The 27,283-nt window shown below is 45.0% G+C and overlaps 1 protein-coding gene across 4 annotated transcripts in view; it reads left to right on the top strand.

The window, feature by feature from the left end:
- Positions 1-27,283, top strand: part of LOC147022175 (mitochondrial Rho GTPase 1-like) — a 105,762-nt gene that overhangs the window by 74,191 nt on the left and 4,288 nt on the right. For all 4 annotated transcript variants that reach the window (XM_085892829.1, XM_085892831.1, XM_085892830.1 and 1 more), the window contains 6 exons: positions 2,264-2,409; positions 2,555-2,652; positions 2,788-2,918; positions 3,058-3,135; positions 13,708-13,818; positions 21,113-21,312. In XM_085892829.1, coding sequence (XP_085748955.1) covers positions 2,264-2,409; positions 2,555-2,652; positions 2,788-2,918; positions 3,058-3,135; positions 13,708-13,818; positions 21,113-21,312 — 764 coding nt within the window. The remainder of the gene's footprint in view (positions 1-2,263; positions 2,410-2,554; positions 2,653-2,787; positions 2,919-3,057; positions 3,136-13,707; positions 13,819-21,112; positions 21,313-27,283) is intronic.

Below are 27,283 nucleotides of genomic sequence, written 5' to 3'. Positions count from 1 at the left end.
CATCTCCGATTTTGAAAATTCCTCCTTGAAAAAAAGTTATGACGTCAAAATATCTCCGCTAATGGAAATCGCCAAAAAAAAATTATCTCCGAAACCAGGCAAGCTTTTTGAATTCTGTTTGTGGGAATCGAACAGAGCATTCGCAGAGATGAATTGCCACACATATGATGCATCACTATGACGTCATGTCAATTTTTATGACGTCGTTCCTATTTTTGACATTTTTTGTTTCACAACCCAGAGTTTCCGTCGGATCTTCGTGAAACTTGCCATGTATATGCAGAAAGCCCACGTGCAGGCAGTAACCATCTCCGATTTTGGAAATTCTTCCTAGAAAAAAAGTTGACGTCATAATATCGCCTCTAATGGAAATCGCCAATACCATTATCTCCGAAACTAGGCAAGCTGTTTGAATTTTGTCTGCGGGAATCAAGCCGGGCATTAGCACAGATAATTTATCGCAAACCTGATGCATCACAATGACGTCATATTTGTTTTTATGACGTCATCGTTAAGAGGACGAGGATCTTAGCTCATTTGAGCTTGTTCTTTAAATATTTTCTTTTTTTCTTGTATTAATATTGTTGTGGGGCCGAGTTTCAGTGGCGAGCACGACCGCTAGGTGGAGCAGTAGAGTCGGCTCCACCGAACACCAGGAATTTAGATCGTGCTCCTCGGAGAACTTCGAAAGGCATGGGTCCCTTACAGGACCGTGAATCGCCAATAATTTGGCTGCGCGGAATCGGGTTAATTGCCAACTTCAATATACCTCAGTATCCACGTGGCAAAGCTACCGGAGAATTCACACCCTCGGCAGGCCTTGAGCGGAACGAGCCGTTATCGTGCTCGAACCGTGCGTAACCCGAGCGGATGGTTACCAAGACCCGTCGGTCCAAATGCACAATTTACCGTTTCCCAATTTCCCAACACGCACCATTCTAAGCCAATGAAAGAAACATAGAAACGAGCTGGAACATTTAACAGGGTATTTATTTATTTATAATGAGGGAGGGGGGGGAGGGAGGGAACACAGAAGAGCAGAGCTATCCAACTATAAGAAATGTAGTCAATGTACAAGCAAAATCACTTAACAATTCTATTTGACAAGACGGGCCCGCACACAGACATGCACACCCAAAATAAATGGACCTCAATGGTCTTTATTCGGCCCTTCGGCTCGAGAGGGAAGGCGAGCTGAGGGTCAAGGTCTGGTTGGTACCTCTCCGCCTCGTGCGGTCTTCACCGACCCGCTCTTGTGGAGTTTGGATTCCGTGGAAGGAAACGGGATCCTCCGCTCGCTCGCTCCCACACAACCCGCCTCGGTGGGACTCGAATCCACGCATCCAGAATCCAAGGAGCAACTTGGCCAGCCGTGAACGCTGATCGGCGACCCGAGTACCATGAACACGAACACCAACCAGGACAAACGCCAACTCCGACCAGCACGATCATCGACCAGGACGTGGCTCGTTTTCCTGACGCTGATCCTGCTCACCAGATTCTTTCAGCGAGGGAGCCCCGTGAGTGGAGGAGGCCAATGGGCCGACCACGTGCCTCGCGATTGTAGCATGTTGATCAGCATTTCAAGGAGATTGGGATGGGCCAGGCATCTGCCTGGGGGATGGCCAGACAGAGGCCCCTAGAGTACCAGCGGAAAGAGGACGCAGTGACGCGCTGCTCAGGCGCATGCTCCCAAACCTGACTTGACCTTGATGTACTGGCATAGGTGGAAAAAAAGAATAATAAAATTAACTTTCCATAGTTTTTAGCCATTTCTTTGGAGTCTTGTCTTTCATGTTGTATTTACTATACGGGGGCGCAGAATGAAGAGGCAAGCTGTAGATCAACCTGAGCTGCATTTTTGAGATTCTGGGTGTCATTTAGACTTCTGTGCAGCAACATGGATGATGAAACAAACGTCTTGCATTCTGTGATATTGTAAAAATGATGTGCTCTGTTCTCATACGTTTGTCTTTTGATGAATAACCTAACGTCATTCACATTTGTTTATGCAGAGTACATAATTTCAGTGATTGCAACCTCTGCTCGGTTAAGAAATTATTTGTTTGAAAATTTTAATATTTGTGTGTTTCATGTGCAGATGTGTGATGGGATATGTCAACACAGCTCAAGCCTTAACGTTTACTTGAGGGCATGTTGCGAATAGAATTCCATCAGGTATAGTACTTGAAGTTAAGTTTGTGATGTTGAAGGAGTTTTTTTTTTTAATGTTGCAACTTTTTTTCACTTGTTGTAATGGTAGGATAATGACAAAGCTCTCAACACATTGGAGCTGCAAGACATCTTCAGCGTCTTTCCCTGCCCACCATGGGACCCAAAGTGCCATAGCATGATGCATACCACTGACAACGGCTGGATCACCCAGCAGGGATTCATGGCACAGTGGACGTAGGTTGATGAGTGCTTGCTTTGAGTCATGATATACTAGTTGCTATTTATTGATTCATACTTTGATTTATTAAGAGCTTAAACCACTATTCTGATTATGTAGCTGTCCAAGTTGTGGACTAGATTTCACATCTCTGTGTTGCAGGCTCATGGCCTATTTGGATCCCAACCGCTGCTTGAAGCATCTAATGTTCCTCGGATACCCCTTGCTTATGGAGCAGGAATTATCGACGGCTATCATTGGTAAGTTAAGTTGATGTTGCACTGACGAACGAATCGAATATTTATATTGGCCATTGATGCCAAATTATTTGTGTCATTGTACTTTAGTAGCATTCACCCTTGAACTCCGTCCTGTAATTTGTTTGCCTTTCACAGTAACCAGGGACAAGAAAATTGACCTCCAAAAGCACCATTCGCAGCGTAACGTATTTATGTGTCGTGTGGTGGGCTGTCGTGGTGCTGGGAAGTCTTGCTTCCTCCAGACCTTTCTCGGTCGCAATAATTCCGTGAGTCGTTTCGCCTCTAAAATCCGAAGACTCCAGGTTAAAATCCATCATGTACTGTGCTCCTGTAATGTTTGTTCAACTGTGCTATTGTAATGTTATCTTCAACTCTTATGTGTAATGTATTTTGTCTCTTGTACAGAAACCTCTGCACTCTGACCACCACTCTCTTTATGCAATAAACACTGTACAAGTGTATGGCCAAGATAAATACCTGCTGGTAAGTGTGGAAACACCAATGACAGTTCATCGTCTTAAGTCTGGAGTGAAACCCACTGGACATCTCAAAAGCATGTGTGTTAGATTTGAGCAAAACTGCCAACCTTTGTCCCACAGATGTAGAGGAAAGAGTGCTTATCTGGCTTATGACCATTGGCATGCTCGGCCAAGTTTGTGAGAGGTACCAGAGAAAGCTTATGCAGATTAAATATCTGCCTGTTAGGTGAGCTGTGTTTCCATAAATTGGCAAATTTGTGACACTTTTTTTTTGTCTCCCCTCAAAAGTGGTGTCATCCTCCCCACCCACCACTCCACCTCCCTCCACCCTCTGATACCATGACAAGAGCACGATTAGTTGTTTTTATTTTATTTTAATGTATTGGCAAGTTACCCGTGCCCGCACGAGATTCTAAACGGGGTATGGATGGAGGTGGAAAAAATGCAAATGGCATCTTCCTTCATCTTGTCGGTCAAGTTTGAAGCAACAATTCACATTTATTGCCACATTTGATGCAATTTGAATGCTCTAATTGTGGTGAGGTGCTCCATTTGAAGCAGTTTGTTAGATATATATAGCTTCTTGATGCCTAGGGTCTGCAATAAGAATTTGTATTGGTGTTGAACCCAGTGACCAATTGCAAATTAATAGTAGGATTTAAATAGACTGCGGCAAGAGGGGCACCGCAGGTTGTGGCCTTTGCTGCATCAAGGGTCCTTGTAATGACATGAGACTAAACATGTATGTGGATTTCCTTGTTTTAGACCCCAAAAGAGGTATTTGCTTTCTTCTCAGAAACAACAAACACAATTCCAATGAAACTTGACGACAACCTTCATCACCTGTGATGTCCCAGAATTTGTTCATGAGTTTAAAAAATATTGGGATCTCAGGGGGCACATGGGGGGATTGCCCCCCAAAATATGTATTTGGTTTCTTCTACGCAGTGACGCACACAATTTTGATGAAACTTCACCACAACCTTCATCACTCATGATGTATCAAAGTTTGTTCATGCCATAAAAAAGTCAGGGTCTAAAGAGATGTACGGGGTGTGTTGCCCCACAAAATGGGTATTTGCTATAACATTGGTTCATTGGTACATTTTGCTGATTCTGTCCCACAGTGACTTCCTCCTCAGTATCATTATTCTACCAGATGAGCGATCAGGGGTATTGCCCCTATTTTTATGTTTGCTCCCATGTATACAGGAACAGCTGCTCATTTGAATCATTTCTGTTACCATGGCATTGCCAGGTATCACCATATGCATTTTGCATTCACATGCTGCCTCCCATTACACCTTGGGAAGACACGTGACACCGGACACACAATGCCTGGACAGTCCTGGATAAAGACCACTTGGTGGTTGAAATGTCTAATCTGTTGAGCGGTTATACGAGCTACCTCCGCCACCAAAGTTGGACGGAGGTTATGTTTTCACCCGTCTGTCTGGCTGTTTGACTGTGAGCAAGATATCTCGAAATGTTGCAGATGTATTCGGCCAAAATTTGATGGAGAAGATTGGGTGTGTGATAAGGACGAAATGATTAGATTTTGGTGAAGATTCGGATCGGATCCTGATACTAGAATTTTAAAAAGTGATTCTTCATCAATGAGCGTTCGGGCCATAAATGATATACAACACGATATCTCGACGGGTTATGGACAGATTCGGATGAAACTTGGTGGTACTCCAGGGGCCTCTGTCTTCCCAAGGTGTAAGGATGCATCGACCTTGTCTGGGATGTATACCTACCCGCCAGCCTCAAAGCCTCAACAAGACAGAAGAGGGGAAAGGGCACCAGGAAAAGAGTGGCTCCTTCTACTGTGATGCCAAAGAACTGGAAGGACTTCCTTCGATGCGATGATAACAAAACCGAATTGTTTGCTTTCCTGTCACGCGTAGTGGGTGTACGACAAGGATGAATCGACTCGATTTTGGTGAAGACCGGGATCCGGATACGAGAATTAAATAAACATTTTCAGTGATTCTTCACCATTGAGAGATGGCACCAAAAACAATATGTGGCATATTTCAAAAAGTTGTGGATTTGTGACAAAAGTTGGTGGACGAGTTGGGTATGTGACAAGAACAAGCTGCTTAAATTTTGGTTCAGGTCCGGATCCATATCCAGCCAATGTGTGGGATACAATACGTAAACTGCTAAGCCTGGTGGTGGTAAGCGCTCAACGGAGTGCCGGTCTATTTGGTGGTGTCTTTATGTTGAACATGACTGAATACTTCATCATATTTAATGTGACCTCAACATGCAAATGAGCAATTCTGATTTTATGCCAGCTCCAGTGGCCTGTAAAGTATTCACCCCCTCCCAATAATGCTACATTTAGATGAATTACAAATAAGTATAAAAGATTTTTCCAAATGAACTTTTTTATTCACAACTGAAGAGATCAAACTAAACACCATTATAGCTGAAGGGGGTTACATGTCAGGATTACCTGCAAAAAACATGTACAAATCAAAATTCACTGGTTGTAAAAGTATTCAGCCCCTGAAGTCAGCACTTGGTGGAAACACTTTGTTCAGCAATGACTGCTTCAAGTCTGTTCGGGTAGGTCTCTTCAAGCTTTACACAGTGAGATGGTGAAATCTTTGTCCATTCTTCATGTGAAAATTCCTCGAGTTCTGCCAAGTTTGATGGGGATCGTCGATGGACTGCAATCTTCAATTAATTATCATCATAAATGTTCAATTGGGTTCAAGTCAGGACATTGACCAGAACACTCGAGAACATTTATTTTCTTCTTATCGTTTTGTGAGAAGGCCATTCGGCCTATCATATGCCAAAGTTCCCTGTGTATCTTTGTGTGACGTTGTTTAGAACAGGAAGAAATGGGGACGAGAGGACAGATTGTTGGGGGTGAGGGTGCATGGAGTTGGAAGTGGGAGATTGAGACATTGGGAATGGGGGGTGGGGGAGGATGAGTACTTGAGGTTGGAAGGGGGGTTGAGGACTTGGGGTTTGGGGCAGTTGAAGACTTGAAGAAGAAAGGGGGAGGAGATGTGTTTGGGGGAAGAAGGGCAGAGAGGGGACAGGGTTTGGATTGAGGGGTTTGAGGCTTCTGACGCCACTGACGGGGGTGTTGAGGGCATTGGGTTGGGATGGGGTATGAGTATTTGAAGAAAGGGGTGAGGGGGGAGAGAGCACAGAGTTTGGGTGTCATGGTAGGGGGGCAGAGAGAGGACAGAGTGGGGAGGGGGGGTTGAGGAATTTGTGGTGTGTGTGTGTGTGTGTGTGTGTGTGTGTGTGTGTGTGTGTGTGTGTGTGTGTGTGTGTGTGTGTGTGTGTGTGTGTCTGTGTCTGTGTCTGTGTCTGTGTCTGTGTCTTTGGTGGGGCGGTAGGGGGGTTGAGGACCCGAAGTCACATTTTACATTATGCAGAATTTTCATGGGCCCCAGATAGTCCCATTGGGTCCTTGGGGTCTTTTGGATTTGTTGTGTCCTCAAGTCATTTGGATCACCTCAGTCTTTTGGGTCCTTGAGGTGTTTTGTTTCATCAGGGTATTTTCTGTCTTTAGGGTGTTTGGGGTATTTTTGGTCTTTTGAGTCCTTGGTGTATTTGGGTTATTTTTGGGTCTTTTGGCTCTTTAAGGGTCTTCTGGGTCTTTGGGGTCTTCAAGGGTCTTTTTGGTCTTTTAGGGTCTAGTGGGTCTTTTAGGGTATTCGAGGTCTTTTGGTGTCATCCACCAGATGGGTCTCATTGGGTTAACCTGAGGCGGTCCCTTTGGGTGGGTGCCTGGAATGTCCTATCCATAATAGTACAGCGGATAAGCTCTCATATTTTAACAAATTGTGCATTTTATGAGAAAAGCATGAAATTTCTAGCATAGTTAGGTCATACCATAATGTTTATTTTCGGATGTGGAGGGAAGTCAGATTTGACCTCTGAGGGGACAGTGAGAGGTCAAATCCAAGATGGCCGCTCGTCACCTGGGTCTAATGTTCAAACGTCCTTGATTTTGGAACCAGACTCCGCAAAAAAACATTTACGGTGTCATTTCCAACTAAATTGGGGATGCCCATTCATTTAGTGATACCTTTGAGAATGTCAGAATTCAAGGAAATGAATTTAGGTCAAGGTCAAGGTAAAATTTGACCAAAAATAAGCAATCAGTTGAAATTTGCAAATGAACACCCAGTGATGTCTCATGTGTGAGATGTCATTTGAAACTAATCTTTAGATGCCCATATAAAAAGGCTAGAACAGTGTACAACACCTATCACACAAACACTTCCAAAGAACAAGTTGCCACTGTTCAGTAGGCCACCGGTCAAGATTAAGTCAAAACAGAAGGCACAGCTCGGAGCACTGAAGAGTGACTGTGGTCTCTTTTCGAGGCTGTACATCTCCTGTCAAACATGAGACAGAGACATGGACAATTTCTTCTCCCATGAAAACCAGGCATCCCCGCCAGCTCTGTCAACTGGAGGGAAAATTCGGATTGGGGTTAAATCAGATCTACTTCGCTGCCTGGAATCAGATTTGCTCGAAAAGAATAGTGTGCCTATGGCTGATGCAACAATTCTTGATGGAGCAGCTGTGGTTCAAATGCTAAATCCGGGAACATCAAGAACATTTTAAGAGTATGGAGAAAGAGTGTTTGCACCATACATCTCTGCTCAACTTGAGAAAAGCAGCCGCATCGACCTTGTCTGGGATGTATACCTACCCGCCAGCCTCAAAGCCTCAACAAGACAGAAGAGGGGAAAGGGCACCAGGAAAAGAGTGGCTCCTTCTACTGTGATGCCAAAGAACTGGAAGGACTTCCTTCGATGATATAATGACAAAACCGAATTGTTTGCTTTCCTGTCACGCGTAGTTGTTCATCTTCCTCGAGCAGAGGGCAAGGAACTGTATGCAACAGATGGAAGTGGAGTCCTTTGCTCTCCGGCTGAGTCATACTTGGCCTGCCTTGCCCCATGTTCGCAGGAGAAGGCCGACACTCGTCTACTTCTGCATGTGGCAGATGCTGTGCAAAGGGGGTGTAAGAAGGTGACGTACGTACCGTTGATACTGATGTGGTAGTACTGGCTGTAGCTTCATTCAGCAAGACAGCTCCTAATGAGCAATGGGTTGGCTGTGCCTTTGGTGTCGGGTCAAGCTTTCGTTACATAGCTGTTCACGAAATGGTTGCCACAATGAATCCAACACAGTGTCTGACTCTCCCAGTCCTTCACGCTTTCACCGGGTGAGATACTGTATCTGCATTCACTGGCAGAGGAAAGAAGACTGTCTGGGAAACTTGGAAGTCTTTCCCAGAGGTGAATGATGCTTTCAATGAACTCCTATGCATGCCAAGTTAGGTCACTGAAGGATCAATGTTACTGCTAGAGCGATTTGTGGTGCTAATGTACGACTGAACCAGTGAGAGCACGGAAGTGAATCATGCCAGGAAACAGCTCTTCACACAGAAGTCTACAACTCTAGAGAACATTCCTCCAACCCAGGCAGCACTCAAAGAGCACATCAAGTGCACTTGCTACCAGGCCAACTGTTGGAGCCAGGCATTGGTCCTGGATCCAGAGATGCCAGAGCCATCTGACTGGGGCTGGACAAAGGAAACAACTGGGTGGCAGCCGCTTTGGACCACTCTCCCCGAAGTATCAAAATCGTGCCATGAATTGATCCGTTGTCACCGTGCGAAAGGATGCAATGGACGGTGCAAGTGTGCCGAAACGCTCAAGTGCACTGCACTGTGCTTCTGTTCTGGAGGCTGTTAGATTTTGATCACTACCATTACCATCATCATCATTGCTCTTAATAAAGTATTAAATAGACAAGCAGCATGGGACTATTCTGTTAATTTTTTTGTATTATTATCCCTATAGTGTCAAAATGGAAGCGAAGTTTCGCTATATTGCATAGGTCCAATCCATTGTCTTTACCAAAATAATGTCCAAAAGTTTGTAACGTAATTTGACCTTGACCTTGTTCCAAATGCATTTCCTTGGCTCCTGGCGATCTCAAAAGTATCACCAAATGAATGGCCATTCCAAACTTAGTTGGAAATGACACCTTAAATGTTTTTTTACACTGTTTAGTTCCAAAATTAAACGCGTTTGAACATTAGACCTGGTGGACTGGTGGCTTTCTTGGATTTGACCTCTCACAGTCCTCAGAGGTCAAATCTGACTTCCCTCCACGTCTGAATATAAGCCTGATGGTATTCACTAACTATGTCAGAAAATTCATGCTTTTCTTATAAAACGCACAATTATTGTGCTTATCCACTGTACTATTAGAGAGGATGATCACCTGGCTCTGTTATCACCTGAGCTCAAGCGTTTGGACATTGGTATTCCATCACCATCTGAGGTTCGGAGACCGGATTGCGGTGAGATCATGGCAGGTGGTTACGCCTACAATTGGACTGGTCGCTCTGATGGATATCCATGCCCAAGGAGTTTCTGCAGCTGCATCCAATAAGCTGACTCCAATGATAATTGAGGTAACACCAGTCAATGAGCGTACTTTCAGACGAAGGATTCGTCACTCCTTTGGTGTCATTTCCTTGGTCTCTGTTTATGCTCCGACTGAGGCGAGTGATCTCACCGTGAAGGAAGCATTCTGTGCCACGCTCGAGTCTGTGGTTGATCATTGCCCCAGGTGAGATACTCTTCTCGTCTTGGGAGATTTCAATGCATCAATTGCAACTGATAGGGATGGTTATGAGACATGTGTTGGTCCCCATGGGTCTGGAACTGTGAACCAGAATAGCACTAAGTTTCTTGACTTTTCAAGAAGTCATGGACTTAGCGTGGCTGATTCGTGGTTTCAGCGTCCAAAGGCTCATCACAAGACTTGGTATTCCAATGCTGATGGTGTGGCAAAGGAGATTGACCATGTGCTCGTTGATGGTCGCTGGAGAATAATCCCGAACTGTAGGGTCGACCGGAGTGCTCAGTTCCTCAATATTGACCACAGGCTTGTTGTAGAAACTCTGAAGTTGTAGCTTAAATCCAGGAAAATGGTACTATCCCAGCCTAGGCTGGATGTTGGCAAGCTCAAGGATAAGAGGGTAGCTGAGGAGTTAGCGAACAGGCTGAGTGGAGATTGGGGGGGGGGCTCAAGGTGCTTTGGGGAATGCTGAAGAGTTGTGGAGTGCCTTCAAGACCACCGTTCTTGATGTTGCCAGTGGATGTCTTGGAACTCACCATTGAGTGAAGAAGAATTTTGTCTCTCAAGGGACACTGGATACCATTGACCAGAGTCACAGGGCCTGGCTGAGTGGCAGAGCTGAGCTTTTCAGGGAGCTGAGGCGTAAAACTGTACATGCACTAAGGGTGGACAAGGAGGCCTATGTGCGAGGAATCTGTGAGGGGTAGAGCATCACCTGTGGTAAAGTGATTCTCATCCTGCCTACAGGGGAATTCGCGCAATGCATTCCTCCAAGCCCAACCTGATGTATACTGCAGTTAGAGCAGAGGGTGTTGGTTTCTTGACAGAAGAGTCCGACGTGAAGGCCCGCTGGGTTGGTTATTTTGAGCAGCTGTACCAGACTGATCCATCAGCTGTTGAGTTGGATGCAATGGTGTTACTGTCCCTATTGCTGACCCTCCAATAAACTGCAGTCCACCCTCGTTTGCAGAAACACAGACTGTGGTGAACCAGTTGAAATGGGGTAAAGCTCCTGGAATTTGTGGCATCCATGCTGAACTTCTCAAGGCTGGTGGAAATGCTGTACTTGTGTCTTTGCACACAGTTCTGTGCTCTGCCTGGAACACAGGCATCATCCCAACTGACTGGAAGAGGGGCCTTGTTGTCCCTCTCTGGAAAGGGATGGGTGATCGCCAAGACTGCACCAACTACCAAGGGCTGATGCTGCTCTCAGTGCCAGGCAAGGTCTTTGCTCGGATAATTCTTGATGGGGTTCGCCACCATCTGCTTGAGCACCAGCGTCCAGAGCAGTCAGGTTTTACACCAAAGAGGTCAACGATTAACTGTATCCTTGCTCTTCGGGTCCTCACCGAAGGCAGACAAGAGTTTTGGCAGTGACTGCTCACAGCTTATGCTTATCTCTGTAAAGCGTTTGAATCAGTGAATCGGGATGCCCTCTGGAGGAGTCTTGTTCTTCGTGTCGTGCCACCAAAACTGATCGATCTGATCGTGATCTATACTGTGGTACTGAGAGTGCTGTGAGATTTGGTGATACCATCTATGACTTATTTCCAGTTGTTACTGGAGTTTGTCAGGGGTGTGTACTGGCTTCCACACTTTTCAGAACTTGTATGAACTGGATTCTGGGGAGGATGTCGGAGAGATCAAGCTGCGGTGCATCGTTTGGGAATGTCAAGCTCTCTGACCTTGATTTCGCAGATGATGCAGTCATCTTTGCGGAGACTGGATATCCTATTGAGGGCCCTCGAGGTGCTGAATGAGGAGTGAGAGCCTCTGGGATTACGGGTTTCCTGCGTCAAAACTAAGATCCAGGATTTCAACGACATCTTGGATGCTGCTATCCTGTCTGTGCCTGTTTGTGGTGAAGATGTTGAGGTCGTGGAGAGATTCACTTACCTTGGTAGTGATATTCATGTCTCTGCTGGCTGTGAGCCAGAGGTCAACAGACGTCTGGGTCGGGCCTGGTGAGTCCTGGATTCAATGGATCATGGGGTGTGGCGGTACCTGTGTGGGAGGACAAAAGTGCAAGTCTTCACGTCCTTGGTGCTTTCACTCTTGCTCTATGGATGTGAGACTTGGACTCTGACCAGGGATCTGAGACAGAGACTTAATTCCTTTGGTACCAGGTCTGTTCGGAGAATCCTTGGCTGTCGCTGTTCGGACTTTGTGTCCAACGAGCAGTTGCTGAGAGAGACTCAAATGAGATTTGTTACCTGCATAGTCTGTGAGCGTCAGCTGTGGCTGTATGGACATGTGGCTCGTTTTCCTGACGCTGATCCTGCTCACCAGATTCTGTCAGCGAGGGATCCTCATGAGTGGAGGATGCCAACGGGCCAACCACGTGCCTCGTGGTTGCAGCAGATTGATCAACATCTCAAGGAGATGGGGATGGGCCAGGCATCTGCCGGGGGGATGGCCAAACTGAGGCCCTTGTAGTACCGGCGGAAAGTGTATGCAGAGATGCGCTGCTCCGGCACATGCTCCCATACCTGACCTGACCTGAAATATTTTGGGTCTTTGGGATTGTTAAGGGTATTTGGGGTCTTTAAGGGTCTTCAGCATATTTTTTGTCTTTGGGGTGTTTGTGATCTTTATGTGTCTTTGGGGTCTTTTATGGTCTTCAGAATATTTTGGGTTGTTTATGTTGGGGTTTTGTGGGTCTTTTGGGTATTTAAGGGTCTTCAGCGTATTTTGAGTCTTTGGGGTCTTCGGGATGTTTCACTCTTTTGTGTCTTCATGGTTGTTTGCATCCTTGGGATCTTTTGGGTGTTTTGGGTCCTCGGGGTTGCTTAGTTCTTCAGTCATTTGGGTCCTTGGGAGGGGTCTTCTGATTACTCTGGGTATTCTAGGTTCAGTACACTTGTGGGTGATGTCAGGTCAGCTGTACAACCAATGGGTGAAGAGTGGATGTACGTTCATTCATGCACACGCACACACACACACACACACACACACACACACACACACACACACACACACACACACACACACACACACACACACACACACACACACACACACACACACACACACACACACACACACACACTTGCTCCATGATATATGGATTAATGTTGCGCCATTTTGTTTTGACAAGCGGCCATGGAAAAAACTCCGCGATGAGCTATCTTGACATGGATATACACCTCAACACACGGATTTCGCCGAAGGCGGAAAACCCTCTTGGCGAGTCGGGGTAGGGGGTGAGGGGAATGAAGTCGCTACAATCTGCAACGTGTGCCCCTTATTGCTGTACAAGGAAAACAGACACAGGTGGAGGCCATTCAGCCCATCATGCCTGCGTTAACACCATACTAATTTCTCAACACAAGATACAAAGAAGAAAATGCAAAAAAACATTTTTATCGTTTGTATCTATTTATTTTTTAGTTTTTGTAGGTTTTTTTTTCTCCCCCCCCACCCCCCACCTCAGGGGAGGTTCAAAACACATATCAACCACAAAACACCCAATTTTATAATGTAAAGGTCGAAGGTTGGCACAAATTAATGCCATTAATATGTGTGTTGTACTCTAAGAATGTGGTGCTTTTTCTTTATGTGTGCAACTTTGTTTCTCCAAATTCCATTATTCATCACAGTCATAATGAAGGTGATATCCACAGTACTTTAGTTTTCGTTGGCCGGTGAGCCTTCTTACCTTTTCTGATGTTGTGTATACCGTGAGATAATTTTGAGAAACAACCTTGGGCTTTTAATGACAGGGCAGAGTTGGCATTTGTAGCATACAGTATTGTTATTCTTTGATCACCTGACTCATTCCGTACCGGATAAGGCACGCATGAAGTTGAAAAGGCGTGCACAATCGGCATGCGATGAAAAACGACCTGGGAAATTGTCTGAGGAGCTCTGTTTCCTATGCTGTGCATCAAATGGGTATTGAAAGCCAACTAATAATCCCGTCTCCTGACAGCTACATGAATCTGAGCAACCAAATCCTGCGGAAGGGCCGTGTGATGTTGCTTGCCTTCTTTACGACGTCAACAACGCACAATCTTTCCGACACTGTGCCAATGCCCACAAGGTACATTCTCTCTCTCACGCACGCACGAACACACACACACACACACACACACACACACACACACACACACACACACACACACACACACACACACACACACACACACACACACACACACACACACACACACACACACACACACTTTCTATAAGTCGCTGTCTGCAGGATTGTAACCTTAAAATACCTGAAATAAAAATTATGCACTATCATTCATTACTCTGACTTTGTAAAAGTCAGACAGGTAAAATTTGAACTATCCTCCAGCTATAGTTTTCTGAGAAAACCGAAAATGAGGGGGGGGAGGGGGACTCAACATGAAAAGTGATATTGTTCTGCAATGATAAAACGTGTATGCATAGAAATAAAAGTTGACCTTCTGTACTCTTTCCTCAAATTCATCTTTTGATCTCAAATCCAAATTTCTTGAGTATATGGTAATAATAACAACTTTGATTTCACTGTTCCAATACTTATGGAGGGTACTGTAAATTCCATACAGTACATGATGGATCCTGTCCGAGTCATACAAAAGACTTTTTAAATGTTACTTGCCGCTTCCTTGCTTTTGACCCTCATCAAATATGTAAAATAAGGACAGTATGACAGACAGACAATAAAATAGTATGGACACAACCATAGGTTGGCAACAGTTGCCGAGGCTTGATGGGCCTAATGGCCTCCTCCAGCGTTGAAGTTCCTTCCAAGGGATCTCATTATTACTAGCAGGGACCCGTGAAAATTCCACGTAATGTAAATTGTGACTTCAAGTCCTCAATCAACTCCACCCCCATCCCAAGTCCTCAACTAAGCCCCGCCCCCATCCCAAGTCATCAACCACTCCCCCCAACCCCACCCCAAGTCCTCAACCCTGCCCCACACCCTACCCCAATTCCTCAACCCCAATGCCTCGACCCCCCCTCCCAACCCCGATTCCTCAACCCACCTACCAACCTCAAAGCCTCAACTCCCCTCTCCCAACCCCATTTTCAACAGGTCACATCAGGTATGGGAGCAAGCACTGGAGCAGCATGTCACTGCAACCACTTTCCGCTGATACACCAGGGGACTCCGTCTGGCCATCCCCCAGGAAGATGCCTGGCCCATCCCCATCTCCGTGAGATGCCGATAAACCTGCTGCAACCAAGAGGCATGTGGTCGGCCTGTTGACCGCTTCCACTCATGAAGCTCCCTCGCTGAAAGAATCTGGTGAGCAGGATCAGCATCAGGAAAACGAGCCACATGTCCATACAGCTGCAGCCAACACTTGCGAGCGATACAGGTAGCAAATCTCTTCTGAGTCTCTCAGCAACTGCTCATTGGAGAGAAAGTCTGACCAGTGATAGCCAAGAATTCTCCAAAGAGAACTGGTACCAAAGGAATCAAGTCTCCATCTCAGATCCCTGGTCAGAGTCCAAGTCTCACATCCATAGAGCAAGACTGGAAGCACCAAGCACCTGAAGACTCAGACTTTCATCCTCCTGCATAGCTACCGACACCACCACACCCCATGATACAGTGAATCCATGATTACCGACCCAGACGTCTCTAGACCTCTGGCTCAGAACATATGGAGACGTGATTATCACTGCCAAGGAAAGTGAATCTTTCTGTGACTTCAAAACCCTCAACACAAACAGGTACAGACAAGATGGCAGCATCCAAGATGTCATTGAAAGCCTGGATCTTAGTTTTAACCCAGGAACCCCATAATACCAGCAGCTACGACTCCTCATTCAGCGCTTCAAGGGACCCCATAAGGATATCCAGCGTCTCCGCAAAGATGACTGCATCATCTGCGAAATATAGGTTGGAGATCGTTTGATTCCCAAATGATAAACCACAGCTTGATCTCTCTGACATCCAGTCCATACAAGTGCTGAAAAGTGTGGAGGCAAGTACACACCCCTGATGAACACCAGTAACAACTGGAAATAAGTCGGACATGGAACCACCACAACTCACAGCACTCTCAGTTCTCGATTATCGTTCAGAAATGAGATTGTTCATTTTGGTGGAACCCCACGAAGACCAACAATCCTCCAGAGGGCATCCCAATTCACCGAATTAAACGCGTTGCCCAGATCAATATCGGTTGCGAGCAGCTCCTGCCAAAACTCTTGTCTGCATTTGGTGAGGCCCCAAAGGGCAAGGATACAGTCAATCGTTGACCTCTTTGGTGTAAAGCCTGACTGCTCTGGGCGCTGTTTCTCAAGGAGATGGTGGCAAAACCTCTCAAGAATTGTCTGCGCAAAAATACCTTGCTTGGCACTGAGATCAGCATCACCCTTCTGTCGTTGTTGTAGTCCTGGCAATCACTTCCCTTTCCAGAGAGGGTCAACAAGGCCCCTCTTCCAGTCAGTTGGGATGATGCCTGTGTTCCAAACACAGCACAGAACTGCATGCAATGACATGAGTCCAGCATTTCCACCAGCCTTGAGAAATTCAGCAATGATGCCACAGATCCCAGGAGCTTTAACCCCTTTCAATTGGTTCACCGCAGCCTGTGCTTCCAAAAACGAAAGTGAGTCACAGTTGATTGGAAGATCAGCAATAGGAATAGTTACACCCCTGACATCCAACTCAACAGCTGGTGGGTCAGCCTGATACAGATGCTCAAAGTTACCGGCCCAGTGGGCCTTCACTTTGGACATCTCTGTCAAGAGCTCACCACCCTCCACTCTAACTGCAGTTCACCGAAGGACGGACTTGGATGAACGCATTGCACAAATTCCTCTGCAAGCAGAATGCGAATCACTTGACCATAGGTGATGCTCTACCCCTTCACAGATTCCTCGCATATGGGCTTCCTTGTCCGTCTTCAGCGCACGTGCAGTTTTACACCTCAACTTCCTGAACATCTCAGCTCTACTGTTAAGCCTGGCCCTTCAACTCTGGTCAATGTTATCTAGTGTCTCTTGGGAGATAAAGTTATTTGTCACCTGACAGTGGGTTTCCAAAACATCCACTGGCAACAGCAAGGATGGTATTCTTGAAGGCACTCTACAACTCTTCAGGATCTCCCAAAGCACCCAGATCCCCCCCCCCCGCCACCAGCTTGCCTATATCCAACCTCGGCTGGGATGGTGCCATTCTCCTGGATTTGAGCTGCAACTTCAGTGTTGCGACAACAAGCATGTGGTCAGCATTGAGGAACTGAGCACTTCGGTAGACACTGCAGTTCTGAGTCATCCTCCAGTGACCATCAACAAGCACATGGTCAATCTCCTTTGCCACACCACCAGCGTTGAAACAACAAGTCCAGCGATGAGACTGTGGGCTCTCAAACCAAAAACCGGCCACCCTTAATCCATGACTTCTTGCATAGTCAAGGAACTTCGTGCTCTTCTGGTTCACAGTTCCAGAACCATAGGGACAAACACATATCTCATAACCATCCCCTCAGTGCCAGTTGATGCATTGAAATCCCCCAAGACGAGAAGAGTATCTCACTTGGGGCACTGATCAACCACAGACTTGAGCGCGACATCGAATTCCTCCTTTAAAGTGAGATCACTCACCTCATTCAGAGCATATATAGAGACTAAGGAAATTACACCCAATGAGTGAGGAATATTCATTCTCAAATTATGCTCATTGACCGGTGTTACCTCAATTATCACAGGAGTCAGCTTATTGGACACAGCCACAGCAACTCCTTGGTTATGGTAACCATCAGAGTGACCAGACCAGTAGTAGGTGTTATCACCTGCCATGATCTTTGTCTTCACCTCCCCATTTTTACTTCAAGTCCTCAACTCCATAATCCCCCCCACCTCCACCCCCAAAGTCCAAATCCGCAACCGCCCTCCCAACTCCAAGTTCTCACCTCACCCTCCCAATGTCTCAACCTCCCTCTCTCAATGCCAAACCTCACTCTCTCTCAATGCCTCAACTCCCCTCTCCCAACTATCTGCCTCAACTCCCCTCTCCCAACTATCTGCCTCCTCCTCTCCCCATTTCTTCTTCATCTTAATCTCCCCCACCACTCAAAACCCAAATCCTCAACCCCTCTCCCTCTTCCAACCTCAACTCTTCAACCCCCTCTCCCAACTATCTCCCCCCCCCCACCCCATGCAAATGCTTTGTCTTCCACTTTCTTCTTCAAGTCCTCAACTCCCCATTCCCCCAAAAACCCAAGTCCTCAACTCCCCCCCCCAACCCCAAGTACTCATCCCTCCCACTCCCAACGGCTCTACCTCCCACTCCCAACCCCTCAACCTCCCACTCCCCACCCCTCAACCTCCCACTCCCAACGCCTCAACCTCCTACTCCCAACGCCTCAACCTCCTACTCCCAACGCCTCAACCTCCCACTCACAACGCCTCAACCTCCCACTCCCAACGCCTCAACCTCCCACTCCCAACGCCTCAACCTCCCACTCCCAACGCCTCAACCTCCCACTCCCAACGCCTCAACCTCCCACTCCCAACGCCTCAACCTCCCACTCCCAACGCCTCAGCCTCCCACTCCCAACGCCTCAGCCTCCCACTCCCAACGCCTCAACCTCCCACTCCCAACGCCTCAGCCTCCCACTCCCAACGCCTCAGCCTCCCACTCCCAACGCCTCAGCCTCCCACTCCCAACGCCTCAGCCTTCCACTCCCAACGCCTCAGCCTCCCACTCCCAACGCCTCAACCTTCCACTCCCAACGCCTCAGCCTTCCACTCCCAACGCCTCAACTTCCCACTCCCAACGCCTCAGCCTCCCACTCCCAACGCCTCAGCCTCCCACTCCCAACGCCTCAGCCTCCCACTCCCAACGCCTCAGCCTTCCACTCCCAAAGCCTCAACCTTCCACTTCCAACGCCTCAACTTCCCACTCTCAACTTTTTCCCTCCCACACCCCCAACTCTGTCATTCCCTCCCCCTTTCTTCCCATTCTTAACGCCACCGCTGTTCCCATTTGTTAAATGCAATGTTTGAAGTAAATAAATAAACAATGTTTAATTCACATTCTCGTGAGATTCCGTCATCTCGTGATCTGTCAGTGAAAATAGCGTAGAAGTAAATAAATTGTAGAAAAACATAATAAGGTCATTGGTAATACAGTATATGCAACCGAAACTCCTTGGATAAAGACCTTTGTAATGATGTTGGTTGTCTGGTCCCTGGTCGAGTAGTTTAAAAAGAGAAAATCATCGGAAAGGCAAACAAACAGAATAAGTGTTTCATTTATATGGATGATTTATTATTACTATTATTATTATTATTATTATTGTTATTCTTGTTATTATTGATATTATTATTATTATGATAAATCCATCCCCCGTGCAGCTGGAGATGGGGTTTGCAATCACTTCTGTCTGTGTCTGTCTGTGTCTGTCCAGACCATAACTTTTTTACCATTTCAACTTTTCTCATCAAATTTTCAACAAACCTTTATTATGAGAATATGGATAAAAATAGGACCACTTTAGCTGTAGCATATCTGGGCTTGGACCTAGTGTTGTCACCCAAATTTGGTAGCATTCTGACTGGGAGGTCTGGAGAAGATTTTTTTCAAGGTATTTACTATGTCCGCCATTTTGACCTACTTAAAGTCAAGTGACCGCAACGAGTTTTGCAATCCCCGTTACCAATCAGGAGCAGAGCCTTGCTGCCAAATTTCAGCCAGATCGGCCCATCGGTTTGGCCAGAGAAGTTGAAATAGGAGACAGACAGACGGACGGTACACATTGACAACGAAGTACCTGATCTGGAATTTCAATTCCAGATAAGCTAAAAAAAAAAAAGAAGTAGAATTGGGTCAAAATATCAAATGGCAAAGTCACAGGAACTCCAAAATAAAAGAAATGCAAGACATTAAAAAATAATTCAATTCACCATTTGAGCTTTTCTCAAATTTTCAACAAACCGTTATTGTGAGAATATAGAGAACACTAATGAATACATTTTGGATTATTTGTTTTTTTATAGCTGCTGTTTTCGTCAAGTTTAATTTGAGTACAAAGTGGACTCGGATGGACTTTGCATCTTGGGATGCTTTCTCATTATAATATACGATTCAAACCTGGGTTCTGACCATAAGGCTCATCACTGAATGAATCTTTGTTCCTTTCAACTGCAGTACATGTGATGCTTGTTGAACTATTTTCATGCTTTTATGGACTTTCTTATTCACCATCAACAAGATGAACCCACTCCACATTTGTAGTTTTGGAAGCCATCCGAGCTGTTCCCCCCCACCACCACTTCCGCTCCCCTTTTTCTCCCACACATCGTGCATCCTGACAAATACATATTTTCCTTTGAACATGATATCTCATCATGTTGCTGACAAAACCAATCATTTTGCCCTTTAAAATTCAACCCTATAGCATTACTTTAGTTTAAATTGATGATCAACCTGGTGTTAGCTTAGTGGTTAGGGTGGTGGCTTGGGATCCTCGGGTCCTGAGTTCAAGCTTTATTGGCTGCTGAATTAACACCAGGGGGTTGACTCAGCCCTTCATCCTTCTGCGGTCGGCAAAATGAGTCCCAGTGTAGCAGCCAAAAGTCTGCACGCGAAGGGAAAGGGGTATTGACAGATTTATTAAATCTGGAATTGGTGTGGTGCAGGCATGATCGGCCAAATGGCCTCCTCCTGCACATAATTTCCTTGTAATCCTTGTAATCTAGTTCTGTTGTTTCTTCAGTGTGACAATAAATCATTGTCACACAAGTGATAATTTTAACAATAAGCATGTTCGATACAAGCTACTGATCAGTGCATCGTACTTGCAAGTCAGACGTTTCGAGTAAATCAATTTGCAAAGTTACATTTGACTTTTTTATATCCCCATCTGAGCATGATTGCATCCCAGGTTTTAATCACATGTACTGTGCTGATTTGTTCCTTGTAATTCATGTCGAAGTACAACATATTTACAGATGACCAATGTTTATGTAAATGCGGCCTTTGTTAAAAGGCTACAAGTTGCTATTTTGTTGTTTTCCAACCCTTCTGTGTGTTTACCTGCAGCAAATCCTAAGCAAGCTAAGCATTCATCTGCCACACAAACATTTCTTTTAACCATCAATATTAAAATTAAAGTACTGCCTTAAGGGTTATTCGTTTTATTCTACACCTTATGGCTTTAGTTGCATGGTGTTACTTTTTGAATTATAGATGCTTGTATTTTAAATGGGGGGGGGGGGTGGAGAGGGGTAGGGTGATTGTTTGAAACAGCATACACACAAGGCTATGCTCTAATTTGCCAAGTCTGTGCACCACATTGATGCTACACCACACATTATAATGCTACACACATCATAGTTCTCTATTTTCTTCCTTCTTTCTTCCATCCCGAGTGTAGATCTTGAAACGTGATGGTGTGCCTTGCCATGTAGTGGCATGCAAATCAGACCTGCCAGAGCTAAGACAGGATTACTGGAGCAGCCCTGCCAAATTCTGCCGTGACCATGGCCTACCCCCACCTGTGCCCTTCAGCTGTGTCTGTGCGGAGGCTTCGGCACGGGACGTGTTCATTCAACTCGCTACAAGTGCTGCCTACCCGTACGTCTATACTTCCTTTTAACTTTGATGCTGTCGTTTCTGTGCAAGACTCACCTCTTGCGTGTTCATCTGCAATTATCTAGTTCAATCACTGTCTTCTGTAAAGTTATCTCAGGATTCAAAACAACAGGCATTCACTCATGCTATCTTAAATTTGACATTGTAACTGGTCTCGGTTTCATTGCTCAAAGAGAAGTGAATCTTACAAAGAACATTGCTTGATATCTAAAGATTTTCCAGATTTTTCAGACCTTTAAAGATTTTCAACTGATTGACTTGAATTTTGAAGAGGATATATATTTCAGGTCACTGAATTCAACCAGACAATTATTTTTGAGGTCAACATAGACGAAAAGGTCAACATCGGCCCAAGGTCAACAACTAAGGAGGTATTTTTTAAAATCCTCAATTTTCTTCCCATTGACTTGAAATTTGAAGAGGTTATATATTTTGAGTCACTGAATTCAACCACCAATTATTTTTGAGGTCAACATAGGCCCAAGGTCAACAACTTAGGTGAGATTTCTAAATTCCTTAATTTTCATCTGATTGACTTGAAATTTGAAGAGGTTATATATTTTGAGTCACTGAATTCGATCACCAATTATTTTTGAGGTCGACATAGGCCCAAGGTCAACAACTTAGGTGAGATTTCTAAATTCCTCAATTTTCATCCGATTGACTTGAAATTTGAAGAGGATTTATATTTCAGGTCATTGAATTCAATGAGCCAATTATGTTTAAGGTCAAAAGGTCAAAACAGGCCTAATTTCTAAAATTGATAGGGCCAAAAACAACATCTAATAAATAAGATTCGTCGGATGTCTGTCTCTGCTTGTTCGCGTTTTTTGCAAGGACCGCTGGACCGACAATCACCAAATTTGGCACACAGCCCAAGTCTGATCTGGGGATTGTCCCAAAGGTTTTTTTCATCCACCACCTGAGCCTTTAAACAGCAGGTTGCGGGTCACCAAACATGTTCTGAAAATTTATCGATATGATGAAATGTGCATTAAATAGTTCGATGCAAACTATTGTGGTTGCCTAACTATGGGCAAAAAATAATGAAATTTAACTCCAAAGTTGTTATTTCTCGAGGCTCTTGAAAAAAAAACAGCCGCATGCCATATATGGATGTTGACGTCACATTCTCCAAAACAAAGCGGACGCTCACTCGTTCATTGAAGAAGTATCCAGTTCAGCGGGCCGTTCTTTCGCTTTTTTGAGCTTGCAACTGTCTATATTATCCTTTGTTATTTTGAATTATTGTAGAACAAAGTTATTTGGATATTTGTACATCATGCCTCGTACGTGTGTCGTCATGTTTTGCGAAAATGGCTGGAAAATTGGTATTCGCTCCCACCGATTCCCGAAGTAATCAAGCATTCGCCGGCAGTGGATAAGATTTGTACAAACAAAACGGGCGAATTTTCCCTTAAATAAAACGGATGAAGAGGACCCTTTGGATAGACTTGTCATTTGTGGTGACCATTTCACAGCGAGGATTACGAAGGCATAAACACATCTAATCACCACTCTGTAAATATGAGTTGTTGGTTGACAAGTTCTCCAGATACTGCTCTGTCACAGAATCAATTGTTGAGTTTAAGTGAGAAAAACCTTGAAATGTATTCTTAAAGAGTACATGGAAAAACACATAAATAAACTTTCTGAAAAACACAAGCATGAAAAAATTTCTCAACAAATAAACTTATTGTTGATTAAATTACTTTTTTAACAGCATCAGCAAATTGGGTTATTTCATTTCAATTGTAAAAAAATGATCGATTTTTCCATTTTTTTTTTTTTCTAAATTTGGTCGAATATTTCCGAATGAGGCTAAACATGTTTTGGTATTTATATGCCACAACAGTCTCTTGAAAGTTGAGGTTTGTTCTAACTGTTCACTTTCACTAGGGTCAAGCTCAGCTGTCAGAAAGACTTCAATGCCAAGGCTACGGTGTATAATATATTTGGGCCCATTATTGATTCATTCTATTTCTGACTCTTGAGTGATTAGAGGGTTAAAAATCATTATATCAAGTCACAGATGAATTAAACTTTACATTATTTTATGCATCGAACAAGAAAATGAAAATCTACAAACCAATCTGTTTGGTGGAGTCTGTCAGTGTGAACTGCTGGGCAGTCAGTCCTGCCACTTGTACACGAAATAGGCCGTTTTCTGGCACTTGCAAGTGGCTCAAATTTATATGGCTCAGGGCCAGAAACTCTATAGTATAAATTCCCATCATCCTCCGACTCATCCTCGGCAATATCGGAATGAAAACACTCAATTTCATCGCCGCTGAAATCACTCTCTGATTCGCATCTCGCCATTGTTCACTCGCTATTTCCGAATGTTCATGATGTTTTCAGAGAACGTGACGTCATAGCATCTTCGGTAAATTCCAGTCTGTTTTTCGATCACTGACAAAAGATTAGACTTAAAAACTAATTTTAGCATATTTTGAGTTTCAAATGTAAGAAAATAATTGGCCAACGATTATTAATGTGATGACAACCTTCGAATCACGCAACGTCATCAGCGACCCAAAACCTGCTCTTTAAAGATTACTTTTCTGGCTTTTTCATTTGTATGCAATCTCATTGGTTGACAGATATTACGTGACATATCACACACACACACACACACACACACACACACACACACACACACACACACACACACACGGTCAAAAGTTTTAGAACACCCCCATTTATCAGTTTTTACTGAAATTTAAGCAGTTCAAGTCCAGTGAATAACCTGAAATGGTACAAAGCGAAGCGGTAAACTGCCAGAGGTTAAAAAAAATGTTTAGATTACCAAAAACTGAAAAATAATTTAAATTTCAGAGTTGTTAAAAAAGGCCCTTTTCAAGGAACAAGTAATGGGTTAGCAACTGCAGCTGTTTTGTAGCAATGGAAGTAAATTAAGCCTTGAAAGTTTATGCAAACAATTCTTACAGGTGTCCCAACTTTTGTTGATTAATTACAAAACCTCTGTCTGCATAAAAGCAGTGTTGGAACAGACTCTGTTGCTGCACCCTCTGAAGCATTATTTGGACATCATTGCACTGCAGGAAGTAGTATATTGCAATCATAATGATGAGAAAAAGACAATTAACAAAGGAAGACAGAGAGACCATGATAACCCTTAAAAGTGGAGGTCTTTCCTTTAGAGAAATTGCAAACCAAGCCAAGGTGTCAGTGAGTACAGTTTCCTACACCATCAAAAGGCACTTGGAAACTGGAGGAAACTCTGACAGGAAGAGATCGAGCAGACCCAAAGCCACAACACAATCAGAAGACAAGTTTCTGAGAGTTAACAGCTTGCGTGATAGGTGGCTCGCAGGACAGCAGCTTCAAGCACAGCTTAACACTGGTCAAAGTAAGGAAGTCTCAGTTTCAACTGTGAAGAGAAGACTTCGAGCTGCAGGTTTGACAGGTCAAGTGGCAGTAAGAAAGCCATTGCTAAGATGGCAAAATATGAAAGAGGCTTGCCTGGGCCATGAAGCACCACCAGTGGACCACTGAAAACTGGAAGAAGGGTCTTATGGACTGATTAATCAAAATTTGAAATCTTTGGTTCATCACGCAGGGTTTTTGTACACCGTCGAGTAGGCAAAAGGATGGTTCCTCTGTTTGTGAAACCAACTGTCAAACATGGAGGAGGAAGCGTGATGATCTGGGGCTCTTTTGCTGGATCGAGTCGTCGACTTGCACAGAGTGACTGTCATCCTGAACCAAAAGGGCTACCACAGCATTTTGCAGCGCCATGCAATACCCTCTGGCTACGCCTAGTTGGTCAGGGGTTCATCCTACAGAAAGATAATGACCCAAAACATACCTCCAGGCGATGTTAAAAATACCTTTGAAGAAAAGAACAAGATGGTAGGCTTCAAATCATGGAATGGCCAGCACAGTCTCCAGACTTAAACCTCATCGAGCTGGTTTTGGATGAACTGGACAGAAGGATGAAAGCAAAGCAACCAACAAGTGCAACACATTTGTGGGAACTTCTGCAATAGAGTTGGGAAGAACTTTCCGAACAATATTTGATTTCCATTGTAAAAAGAATGTCATGAGTATGTTCGGCTGTTATATCTGCAAAAGGTGGCGACTTAGATGAGTCAAATATTTTGATTCAATTTTGTTAAACAAAACGATTCCATGATTTCCTTTTCATCTGCAATTGTTTATTTGTTCTATGCCTTAATTGCAGAGTACATTGAAACATTAAACTGCTTAAATTTCAGTAAAACTGGAAAAATTGGTGTGTTCTAAACCTTGAGACCGGTAGAATAATATTGTTACGAATTTGGGAATTCGATTGCACACAACATACAGGTTCCTTTAGTCAGCTATGTCGATAAGTGCTTGTTCCCTAGATAGCTCACCTTCCATTGTTTAAATGTTCAGAAATCGATTTAGATGCACTGCGGATCGATTTAATAGTTAGGGAACGAACGATGGAGAAATCCCTCCCCCTCTTCTGCGAAGAGCAAGAAGAACCCTGCCGTCCCGTGACTCATGATGTCAACAACTCCCTCCCACCCGTGGCTGAGCGGGGGATGGAGCACGAGGGCATGAGTCATGAGTCATGCCGGGAGCGGGGGAAGGGCGGGAGAAGGATAAGAGGAGATATTTTCTTTGTTCGTGTTGGGGAGTTGGAGGAGTAAGCTTTTTGCTTTGGCAGAGAGTAGCCGTTCAGCAGACCTACGGGTCCTGTTTGGCTTGGGTTAGGGTTGAGGCCTTCGGAAGCTTTTTGCTTTGGCTGGCTCAGTGAGCTTCAGCTGAGGCCTGACTCGGGAGGAGGCTTTTTGGAGGTTTTTTTTGCTTTGATGGTTCCGTGAGCTTTGGCTTCTGCTTGTCTCTGGGAGAGCTTTTTGTTTCAAGCTGCCCTGTTTGGAAGGAAGTTAAGCCAGTCGCTCGGCTCGAGCTGCGAGTGGTGGCTTCTTCTTCTTGGTTTGTGGAGCTCTTTGTTCTCCATTTTGGTTCCCGGCTTGGTGCGACTCATCGACCTCTTCGTGGAGGTGGTTCCTCGGGGAAGCGACGCATCGACGGGAAGGATCGGCACCTCGTCTCACCAGCACGTGTTGAGAAGCGCGGGAGGATTCGCGGGAGCTCGGGAAGGATCGCAGCTCACGGCGATTGGATCCAGCTCACTCTCGCTGGAGCCCGGGTCCGAACAACTTGAAGACCACACGAGGTGGAGAGGTTCGAGATAGGCTCTGGGTTTCAGCTCACCTGTCCTCCGAGCTGGAGCTTGTTATTAAAGGCCTCTGCCACCATTTATTGTGTGTGTGTGTGTGTGTGTGTGTGTGTGTGTGTGTGTGTGTGTGTGTGTGTGTGTGTGTGTGTGTGTGTGTGTGTGTGTGTGTGTGTACGTGTCCGTGGGCCCATCTAATAAGTAGGAAATTGTTAAGTGCTTTGTGTGCTGTAAATGTTTGCACCGCATTTCGTATAGACGGTCGTAGTTCTTTTGTCGTGCTTTTGTTGCTTGTATAATTACATACGTGTTTTGCCTTGTTTAATTGCATACGTGCTTTATCATAATAAATGTCCTTGTGTGAAAGTAAACCTGTTCGTTGCGTCCTCTTCCCTTAATTTAGTTGTCATCTTACACTCGGAATATAGTTGGTTTTTAAATAGCCGGTAAAGTGAACGGGTCCAACGGGACTGAGGGATCATACCCCGCTCGGTTATCCCAAAAGGAAGTGAGCTGCTTAAGCGGCTCGTTTCCAAGCAGTCCCATTGAGGTACAATCTCTCGGTAACCTTCCTGCGCAAATAATTAGGTAAATTGAAGATTTGGCGATCGGACCCTGTAGCACGGGTAGAGTGCGGATAAGGTTGTGATGTGGTTAAAAACACACCCGTGGCTGGTTTCCGGCGTTGATCCAGAAAACCGCGACTGGATTGTCCGTTCGGTGGGCGAAGCGACCGCTATTGGTTTGACGTGGTCGTTC

Source organism: Eptatretus burgeri, chromosome 8 (assembly GCF_056783735.1).
Source record: "Eptatretus burgeri isolate ZD-2024b chromosome 8, Ebu_testis_v1, whole genome shotgun sequence".
Classification (NCBI taxonomy): domain Eukaryota; kingdom Metazoa; phylum Chordata; class Myxini; order Myxiniformes; family Myxinidae; genus Eptatretus; species Eptatretus burgeri.
The sequence above is the reverse complement of the archived record's forward strand: the minus strand, read 5'-3'. Positions and strand labels throughout refer to the sequence as shown.